This window comes from Chelon labrosus (genome assembly GCF_963514085.1).
Source record: "Chelon labrosus genome assembly, chromosome: 14".
Lineage (NCBI taxonomy): Eukaryota > Metazoa > Chordata > Actinopteri > Mugiliformes > Mugilidae > Chelon > Chelon labrosus.
Genome location: NC_140347.1, coordinates 23,340,013 through 23,350,740, shown reverse-complemented (window position 1 = coordinate 23,350,740; position 10,728 = coordinate 23,340,013). Strand labels below are relative to the sequence as shown.

The 10,728-nt window shown below is 42.5% G+C and overlaps 1 protein-coding gene across 1 annotated transcript; it reads right to left on the bottom strand.

The window, feature by feature from the left end:
* Positions 1–1,610: 1,610 nt before the first annotated feature.
* On the bottom strand, positions 1,611–10,217 carry LOC311499529 (serine/threonine-protein kinase PDIK1L). The gene is made up of 4 exons (XM_084560536.1): positions 9,789–10,217; positions 8,566–9,338; positions 7,641–7,866; positions 1,611–3,829 (listed from the first exon to the last, which is right to left on the bottom strand). The coding sequence occupies exons 2-4, from the start codon at positions 9,304–9,306 to the stop codon at positions 3,585–3,587; spliced, it is 1,212 nt and encodes a 403-aa protein (XP_084416662.1). The 5' UTR covers positions 9,307–9,338; positions 9,789–10,217; the 3' UTR covers positions 1,611–3,584.
* Positions 10,218–10,728: the final 511 nt, after the last annotated feature.

The window sequence follows — 10,728 nt, the reverse complement described above, 5'->3', positions numbered from 1 at the left end:
CCAGAACCCTTCACTCTCTTCTGCTGTAGCCACTGAAGGGACGACTTGGCCTCTGAACATTGTCATGTTGTCCTAGCTTCCAGGCTGATGAATTCAATTTTGAACATAGTATGACATGCATTATGTTATCAGAAAATAGAGGAAGTATGGTGCACTTTTCTTAATAGGTCTTGTTGACTCCTCTCCAAACAGAGCCATTATGATACTGGTACTTTTTATATATGGAGTTTCTTATTAGCTTTTCTTTTGCATCCCAACCAGTTTCCTGGCAGTTAAAAATCTGTTGGACCTCTGAACTCTGAATGTCCACTTCTTCATCAGAGTTCCAACAGTACTGGTTAGCATTTACAAATCTGTGTTTTCCTTTCTATTTCTATTTCCTGTCCTTTAAAGCTTTATGAACTACTTTTCCTGCAGGTTCTTGGATCCTACTTTTACTTTTCCCATGTCAGAGCTAAGAAGCTCGTTAACTGTTTGCATACAGACACCGAGAAAGTCAGATACACTGATCGGGTCTTCCTTGTGCCTCCAAAACAGTTGTGACTCATCAGAGAATGGACATGGGCCTCCTGAGGGTGTCCTGTGGTGTCTGGTAACAGAATGTTGTTAGTGGGGGCCTTTGGGTCCTATGGGTTGAGGGGAGGGGACTCTGTGGATCATCCCACAGATACTTGATCAGTTTGGGATCTAGTGAATTTATAGGCCAGGTCAACACCTTGTGCTGTTCTTCATGTTTTTTGTTTAGTTTTTCCTAAACTGTTTTTGTGTGTGTGTGTCTGTGTCAGGCTGCATCCTGCTGGGGATGGCTGCTGCCATCAAGGAGTGTCATTGAGTGTCATGGGGTGGGGGTGTCTGGTCTGGTCTAGGTGGGTGCTACATGTCTAAGTAACATCCACATGAATGTCAGGTCCAAAGGTTTCCCAGCAGAACACTGAATTGTCACAAGATGGGTAATGTTATTTACCTCTCCTGTAAGTGGTCCTAATGTTTCAGTGTTTCAGCTTTGGAAACTTACCACTGACAGCCATTTAAACCTGTGTGTGTCATCATGTGTAGTTGTTCAAGGATCTAAAACTTTTGATCAGGATTATTTTAGTTCTGATCTAAAAAGGGAACACACAAATATGTGATAATAAATGGCTTCATGTGACCACTACGCCTTAAACACATGCGTCCAACTGTATATGCAGGAACAGAGACCTCATTAAAGTTGGTCATTTTCCCGCTATGATGAGTCAAACCGTCTGCTCACACCTCTAAAGCTCTTCTAGTCATAAGTTCTCTCCACGAGCCAGTGGCTGGCCGGCAGAGCGGGAGGAGTCACTCACGGCGTTAAAGGTCACAGATCTGTCAAAGACGAACTCATCGAGCTGGGGGCAGAGGGGTCAGGTGAGCTAGCCTCAGCAGCTTAAACCTCAACTCGTTCCCCTCGGACGTCTGCGGCACCGCTGAGCACGACGGCCTTATCGCCAGGACGGGCTGAGAAAATAGACAGGCGGATGGTTAGCTTTATGTTAATGCCGCTTTTTGAAAATTTGCATCATAAAACCCATTCTGTGGGTCATCAACTTGACTTGAGGAATTTTTACATGAATAAGAGTCCCGCTTGATTATGGAGGTTACAATTTCATCTTTATTTAAATTACATTAAAATTAAGAGGAGGTTTTAGGACACACTCCAAAGTTTAATACAGATCCATTTTTCTTCAAGCATGTCAGCAATAAAAAAGAAAAAAAGAAGTCAACGGCCAAGACTGATGACCAGTGATAAATGTGTGCGGACGTGGCATGGATATGACCAGCAACGTTACTAACGCCTGCTTTTAATTTCCTGTTCATGAGGGGACGGTATATTAGTGATCGTTAGTCACACGGACCCTCACATGCCGGTGGCCCTTTCAGTCTCCAGTGCAGATATTAAAAAAAAATAAATGTTTGCAGTCGCATAGTTAAACTGAACTTTCAGAGTCTTCTGTACATTAAAACGGCAATGCCGTAAAATAAAAGCAAACTGGTAGAAGATCAGTTTTAAAGATTGTAAAACGGATTAAAAATATATATTTTTTCAATTAATAGCTGGGTATGAACGACACAGTGGATGTAAAAAGTCTACAAAGCCCTAATGAATCAGAAGGTTATTGTATAAAAGAAATCAAAGATCATATCAGAAACATTACAATGACAGCCACAGCTGAAAACCACTGTGACTCACTTCAGAGAAACAAAAAATAAAAAGCTTAGAATGACCCACCTGAATAAGCACCATTTTATATTTGGATCTGAGGCGGTGGTTCTGAAAGAGTACACACCTGTCTTCACCTGAATTCTGAATAAGTCTCAGCTGGGCACAGGGGATGCCCTCCCAATCTGATACATCTGAAACATGTAACAAGCAACAACAAGCAAAGAAGAGTGGGAAAATGTTCCCAGGTCAAGATGTTACACGCTCATAGACTCCTATCTAAACAGACTGAGTGCTACAACTAAGTATAAGTTCAATACACTAAAGGTACCCCCTCCCCCCAAAAAAAACACATTTTCAAGTAATATTTTCAAGCACATATGAAGCAAATGTGACAAGAAAGCAACTGACGTACATAGAAAACAGAAAACGCACCCACATGAAGTTATGTAATGCAGCAATCCCACAATAAATCAAATTTTTTACTTTTATATGGTCGGTTGCTGTGACGACTCTCTCTGCTGTCTGTGTGGTCCCCTCAGATCTATTGTCCAATCTGAGGATGTGCTTAAAGATGCCGTCGAGTCGCAATGAATTCTTCCGAGGGCGTTTTCTAAATCCTGTCCGTCTTATTTACAGAAACTCTATTTGCATATAAATGTTTAGAAATGCAAACTGCGACAAGGCCGTGTCAAGAACAGTGAAGATAAATTAGTAGTGTCAAATTGATCACAGGGATTTGGATAGCATTATAGCCGGGCCAGTGAACTGTTACAGGCTACATCAGAGGGCGATAACATCATCTACTGGAAATATCTTAAGGACAAAAAGTTTTAAATCTCAGCTGCATTTTTTAACATCAAAACTTTGATAATAATATTAGATATTAAAGCGCAGAGATGACGAGGGGGTCACCAAAACACTGCACTTTCATTTCATGACAAGCAGCAGCAGCGATCATCCCATGCGTCTCATTTCAGCCACAGTATATACACGCACTAAAATGGATTTTCTGTGTCAAGCATGCACCAGCATGGTGCTTAAAGGAAGTACAGTAAGTCCCTCTAGATGTCTATATGGACTGGTTCGAATATCATGGTGTGTTTTATCTGCAGTGCAGTCAGGGGGTCTGTGGTCAATGGGCCGATTCCCACTAGACGAGCTCAAGACTGCTTCTAGTTTATTCCTGTTTCCCTTTATGTAGCTTTCTACAGTTTACAAACTGAGCGGCTGTTTCAGTGACAGACATAGCACCAACAATGCCATATAATCATACGTATTTCTTATCTGCTTCCCTGAGGCAGCAAATTGCCTGTTGTTTACACATATAGAAGGACCTGTGGTCTGCCATGTGGAGGCTTTAGTGGTTATAGTCATTACGGTCCCTTAAGCACACTCTCTGTCAGTGGGAGTCCTCTTTCAGAGCGGAGCGCACTCTGGCCTCCAGCTGGTCTGCCGTGGGCCGGTCATCCGGGTCTGAGGCGAGCATGTCTAAAAGCAAGGTGCACATGGCCGGGCCGGGAGGCGGCGGCAGCGGGGGCGCTCTTTTAAACTTCATAGGGATGCACAGCTGGAGGTCGGTGTTCTCCCACAGAGCTTCCCCCAGAGGCATCAGCCAGCCCGAGCGACCCTTGCACACGTAGGCGCCTGAAAGGGAAACACACGGGGGGGAGACACGGGTGAGTCCTAGTGATGGAGGTTCCTGACTTGACAAGAACAAAGGACACTGCAGGGAGACACTTGACTCAGTGACTCAGGGCCCAAATTCCTGACTGGGACACGCTTCTATCAAGCAGAAACAATCACAAACGTTCACTGGGCTGCATTTCGGTTCTTTACTCTAAACTTAATGTTCTAGTTGCATCTCACACTCATTAAACTCAGCGTTGTTTCTGTCAATATAAAGTTAGATTTTACTTCCCTTGGTTGATTTTTGACACATAGAAATTCATCCAGCATCATATAATCATATTCACTTTATATTTGTTCTATATTTTCAAGCAACTAAACTGGGGGGGTCATATGCAACAGGTCTTGGTGGATTAGAGGTCACAGCTGACTCTCAGCAGCATTATGGAGCAGCTCTGAGTGTTTTCAAGTGGGAGTTAAAGAGTCCTGCATGATTACATTTTTCAGAAGAGGGGCATTTGCATGATTACCCGATAACAAGTGAACTTGCATTACTTCGTCTGAAACTTAAAGATTGATGAGGAAAATAAAATCTAGTAGATCTATGTTGACGCCTATGATTTATGTATTTAATGAGAAAAGGGACTTTAATGAAAATAGGAGCCAATATGAACGTGTTAGAGTTTGAGAAATATAACAAAGACATGGTGCTGTCATGTGAATGTTGTTAACAGGCATCAGTGCTCTGCTGTAAAAGATGCTGGAACCGGTTTTCTAAACGGACTCACTCAGGACGCCTGGTAAACAGAAACTTATGATAGGGAGCTGAACCCAGAGAGATGCAGCAGTCGGGTTAACACTCTGCTTGTTAGCTCTGTTATGGTTCATGCACTCGTCTTTGGAGGTACGCTGTGGAGTTCTCGCCATTTGCAGTGAAACGGAGAACAGTTGGTCTCCGTGTGGCTGCAAGAACGCACATTAGCATATGGCAGACATGATGAGCAATGAGCCACTGATGGCAGGGTATAAGACGACTGCCAGGAACTAAACGTGAATGGAAATAGCTGAAAAAATAAATAAATAAACAAACAAATGCTGTTGCTAATGTCTTATGAGGAGGGAAATGCGATCATTGGTGAATAACACTGAATGTAAACGGCCACTTTGTTCACAAGGAAACTCCAGAGGACACCTTTAGCACCCATGATATTCCCTCATAGGTGTTCTTCCTAATCAAAGGTCTTCTCAGAACCATAAACTGCATAAGAGAAGAAGTCATAGCCACCAAGATCCATTGGTCAACACCCATTTTACAGCCTGGCCTGATTTTTTGGAGCCAGAAATTGTCATATCTGGATGAGAGGTTGGGGCTGAAGAGGAGCGAGGATCTGACTGAGAACCAGAGGACACCACGCACATCCATAAAGGTAACAACAAACTGTTTAGTCGTCCATTTGATTTACTAAACAAGAATCTTGCTGTATTAAAAGAAGACTTGACTTGCAGTCCCCCACTGCTGGCTATCAGGGAGAACGCAGGTTTAAGGAACTCAGCACTTACTTCACTTTTTCAATCTGTCTCACTATCAGATACTATTTCCTGTTCAATCTAAAACCTGACAACATAAAGTATATTTAAACTGCATTCGTTTACATATGCAGTATGAAACTTTCTGTCTATTGCTGCTTTCAAATGGAACTCATTTGTGGTTGCAGCACAGGAAGTTGTGTACAATAGGCTTGTTGTTCAAGCGATGACATCAGCCATAAGTCGTTGGAACACAGCTGCTTGGGCACTGTTTGTGTCTGCAAGCCACCGAGGCTAACAGATTAGCATGCTAACAATGAAGTAACTCGAGGTAGGAAATGTAAAGGCATGATGGACAGATGACCACCTTGGGGATATCAACATTATCATCAGACATATTTTAAAGTTCCAAAGAAAACTAGATTGTACTTAATTACAATCCACCTCCACCATTTCTAAAATGTTAGAAAACACACAACTTACAAGGTCATGAATACCACAAAAGGGGACCGATACGATAAACACGATGAGGTCATGTTTCCCTCAGTGTGTTTTACATCTTGTTGAGCCTGACACAAAGAACAACCTTTACACATCCAACTTTCATTGCTTCTTGCAGACTCTCTGATCAGAATTCTGGCCAAGTATATAGTTCTGCCTCCTTCTCTTCCTTTCACTCCATTAAAAAGACATACTTTGGGTTTTTTTGGCTGACGATCAGAATAATTAAGAAATCATAAGATAAAACTAATAGTGTGAATTTGTCATTATTTGGCACTTTCAAGACTACGTGATTAATTGAAAAAAATCTGTAGATTAATGAAGAGAGGAAAATCATTAGTTACATCCCTAAAACGTATCAACAGCCAAAATGAAAGTGGATTATCTGTGAAAGTAATTAAAAGGGCATCAATTGTTACCTAATCTCAAGGATCCCTGTGCAGTTTTCTAGGAGTGTGATCCGAATTATGGCACGAGTAACACATCTATCACACAGGTACCTGATGATACTCAACCTAACCTGAACTTTGGACATGAGGTATTTAGTCAAAAGGAAATATTGGCCAGGTGAAACACAACCCCAGCAATAATTCTTAACCTGACAGAGCAAAAAGTCACCAAGCGCTGGGTTTCCAGGGGACAAATGCAGAAGTGCCTTTCTCTGACTCAATCCTGTCTGCTCCCCTGCCTAGTCAAATAACTGTGGGTGTGTGTGCCTTCGGAGAGGATAAAGTCAAAATAATGGAGCATTTTATCTCCTTGTGAAAAGCCTTGAGCTGCCTCTCCCCATTTTCTCACTGACAAAGAGGATTGTGATCGGGCCGCTAAATCCATTTTGCCTTTTCTCCTTGGTTAAATCCACTGAATCCCCATTCTTTCTCCAGTAGTAACCATTTTCATTCAGCTTAATGAAGTATCAGTGACTCAGGTAGGTTCTCATACACTAAACCTGAGGATAATGGTTCATATCCTCCTGCTACCACGTCGACTCCAGTCAGGCCCATTTTTTGTGAATAAAACGAGACATGTGTATTACAGCCATTCCATTATTCTCTGACAGTAGAGCACAGACCACAACTGGGCCCTGCGCTCCTGTACATTAAAATGCTTTGTCATCTTATGGCCACGAGTTGTTCCGACAGGAAAATAGGACATCCACAAAAAAGAAAAAAGAAATTAAGATCTCACTGCTGTTGTGCAGAGCTAAACTGAAATGACTATCCCTGAATTAGCCAGAGCTTTAGAAACGTTATGGTTCCAATTCACAACATCAAAGTTCTATGCAACGGTATCCTTAATGTACAAAAGACAAGATAGCGAGTGAAATTACACAAATACACGGATCTGCAGTTGGCTTATCTTCATTAACATCTGTAGATGTTGCATCAGGACCCAAATGCGGGTAAGAACTCAACAGTTAAAGCACAAAAAAAAGATTTTTCTAAAGACTTTGCTTCTATCAACACCAGCACTGATAAGAAAAGATAAGACGATCCTTCTTGTATTACATGGATGCGGGGTACTAAAATCCACATCAGTGTGTATATTACATAAATCATCATTCATCTCTGCCATTTAAATGTAAGATTGCATTCATGGCTGATGAATGCGTGATGTATAGCATCTGACATTTTTAATATGTGCCGGTTAATTAAGTCAAACTCAATTCAGTCCGATGCGTCACCATCTGCCCGACCACGCACTCAACCTTTCCTGCCTCTCTTATCATGATGTGTAATGTTAACATCCCTCTGCCACGGAAGTCTTTTCTGTCTCTGGGGACATTTTATAGCATGCTTACCCAGTTGTTCCTGTGTCGTCCCTTCTTCCAGAAAGGTGATGCGCTCCAGGACTGCCCAGAACATCACACCTAAGGAGAAGATGTCTGCCTGGGCAGTATAGGTCAGTCCACCCCACACCTCTGGAGCCATGTAAAAGTCAGAACCACAGATGGAGGAGAAGTGCTGCCTGGTCAGATCGCCGTCTGCCACACAGTCACTCATCTTGCTCAGACCAAAATCTGCCACCTTGAAGTTGGAAAAGCAAGAATTAAGATTTTAACATATAGGTAAATGTTTGACACATTCAAGCACTTGTCAAATGAGTTCATACTATGTTGATTAAGCTAATTAGTGCAGTGGTAAATCTCTGTTTTGGTAGTAAAAACAGATCTGTTGTCTGTGGCGACGTTTCCTGTGTTACTCTGGTAAGAATGTGTTTTACATTGACCGGCAATGATCGTTTGCCAGAGCTGAAAAGGAGAGCAGAGATGGATTAGCCTACGGCAACTAGGAGCACAGGCTATGTCGGAGAAACAAGAGTTATGAGGGTAATTCATGGATTCACAGGCCAAGAAAAGTTTCTGATGCTCCAAACAAAAAACAAATGAGGTATTCTGAGGAACTATTACAGTCCAAAAAAGAGCATGAACAAAGGCGAGTACAAATGCCTTTTCCTGACTCAAAAGCACTCAAAGACATGAAGAGATTGCAGATGCGTAAGCATACGGATCAGACGGATGGGTCAACAGTGTTTGTGTAGTTATTGTTACTGCCAGAAGGGGGAGCCAAATGTTCTGTGATATACCTTTAAATAAATTTTTCCTAAATGTATGACTTAACGAAGTTTGATTTCTCCTGGGGCTATACATCACATAAAATGGTGACACACAACTACAGTGCTTTCAAGCTTGATGCCACGGCACTGACATATAATAATTGGCCTACCTTGACAACGGGGCCTTTTGGCGTCACACAGACCAGCACGTTGTCAGGCTTCAGGTCCCTGTGGATGATACCAAGGCTATGCAGGAAATCCACAGCACTGCAGAGCTGTCGCACCACGCTGTGATTACGCTGAGCTTCTGGAGGCCTGGAGAGCAGGTACTGATTCAAGTCACCTCCATCACAGTATTCCATCACGAGCCACAGGGCCAAGCAGCGCAGCGGTTCAGGCTGCTCTTCCTCCCTGTGGGCTGGTCTCTTCCTGGATCTGTTTTCAGGCCTTTGTGGAGTTGGACAGTCAGGTGCATTTGATTTACTCTTGTCCTGACTCTGAGGCCTGGATTGGACAGTGTTGGTCCGGTCCTGAAGTCTAGAGGCATGATTAGTCCTCCTCTGTGTGTTAGACAAGGTATTATTCCTTTCCTGAGTTTGGGGTGCTCCAACTACACTGCCCTTTAGCACACTTTCAACCAGACGCAGAGGAAGTTTCCCAGGTTTCAGGGGTTTCAGGCTCCTAGACCCTGTCTGCAGGAGACAGCTGTGGAGAGCGATGACATTGACATGGTTCTTGGCTGTGGCTCTCATGGCCCACAGCTCTTGCAGGTAGAGTTCAATGCACTCCGGGTTGCTGCAGGGCAGGCGCTTAATAGCCACCCTCTGTCCTGTCCTGGCCATATGGCCCTCAAACACCACACCATAACTGCCTCGTCCCACCTCCTTCTCTAAGGTGTACAGCTCCTCCATCTGTCATTAGGAGCTGGGGCCTGATGTGCCTGCTAACAAAAACAAAATAACTAAAGTTAGCGGAATAGAGAAGAAGTGCAACGTTGTCATACAAGATAATATCGTGTCGTATTAACAACATTACTGAATAGCTGGCATACGTTACAACACTTGAACACAGAGTCCCCCCACGAATTCCAAGCTTATGTTACAGAGAGAGATACGAAATGAAGTTCGTCGTGTTAAACAAAATAAATAAACTAAGCCAACGTTACGCTTCACAGCTAGCAGCATAGACATAGCACACCTTTGAGCATTATTTCAGACTGGCGTTAACAATTACAAACAATAATTAATAACAATAATAAAGTTCAAACAGACCCTAGATATCATATAACGTTTGATACATACTGGCTGAATTTAACATGGCGCTGTCTGTAGCCACCAGTTAAAAGGGGAAGCGAAACAAAGTTCAGCTCTTGTTGTTTCGATTTCCAACTTACCCACGAGACTTCCACTTGTAATATCAGTAATATATATACACTTGAATACGCAGTCTACTTCGCCGGCAAGCTTCCTCGAACCATATTCGACGAGTCTTTCGTTTGTACCTCTGATCAACAGTTGAACAGAAACACCAGAAACAAATGCGCCGGACTTCCGTGTCTAAATTCGGAGCGTCCCGCTCTGGGCGTACGTGCGTCGTGATTGGCTACGGAGATTCAGTCCCGCGTTGTGATTGGTTGTGAGAAGAGCGGCGTGGTTATATTTGATTCGAATTGTCTAAGCCAAACCCAATACATCCAAATCCAGAAGGTGGCGGTAATGCGCCTAGAAGCCACCAGCTATTAAAGAAAATATGAGGACGAAGGATAAGACACCCAACACCAAGACCGAAATGGGGAAATTATCATACACAGTAGGCTGCTGTCATTAAATTAATGGTTTTTAAACAAAGTGTGGACACGGACCATTGATTTAAGAAGGAATGAATACAGTCGATTAAGCATAGGTTTTAAAATATAAAGATATATTTCAACACATGTGACACTAATTAGATATAATCGTAAATGACACATTTTTTAAGCAGCAGACACTGAAATTTGCGACATTTGGTTACGAAGTTTCTAGAACTGCTTTTTTTTATATTCTAAATATATTTTTTAATTTTGCCATATTTGGGAAAACTATGACAATTCCTTGCCCTCCACTGGTTTAAATGACTGAGGGGGGGAAAAAGATGAAAGCCAGACCAGAAGTGTTTTGGTCTATTTGATAGTCCTCACTTTTCAATACAGAGAAGCATTTTGTAACAACATGTTAGAAGAGTCGAGAAATGCCTTGCAATACGGATGTATCTGAATGAGTAGTCTGTTAAAGATGGGGGCAGTTTTGTTATCAGGCTATTTAGTTTGACACAAAAGTGCCAAAAGCACAAAAAAA

What these genes read in the sequence shown, in the direction of transcription:
- LOC311499529 (XM_084560536.1), bottom strand. Translation starts at nt 9,306, where the DNA reads ATGGAGGAGCTGTACACCTTAGAGAAGGAGGTGGGACGAGGCAGTTAT. An exon ending in CAAAAGGCCCCGTTGTCAAG is followed by an intron (nt 7,867 to 8,565) that starts GTAGGCCAATTA and finishes TCCAACTTCAAG; the next exon opens with GTGGCAGATTTTGGTCTGAG. An exon ending in GACGACACAGGAACAACTGG is followed by an intron (nt 3,830 to 7,640) that starts GTAAGCATGCTA and finishes TTTCCCTTTCAG; the next exon opens with GCGCCTACGTGTGCAAGGGT.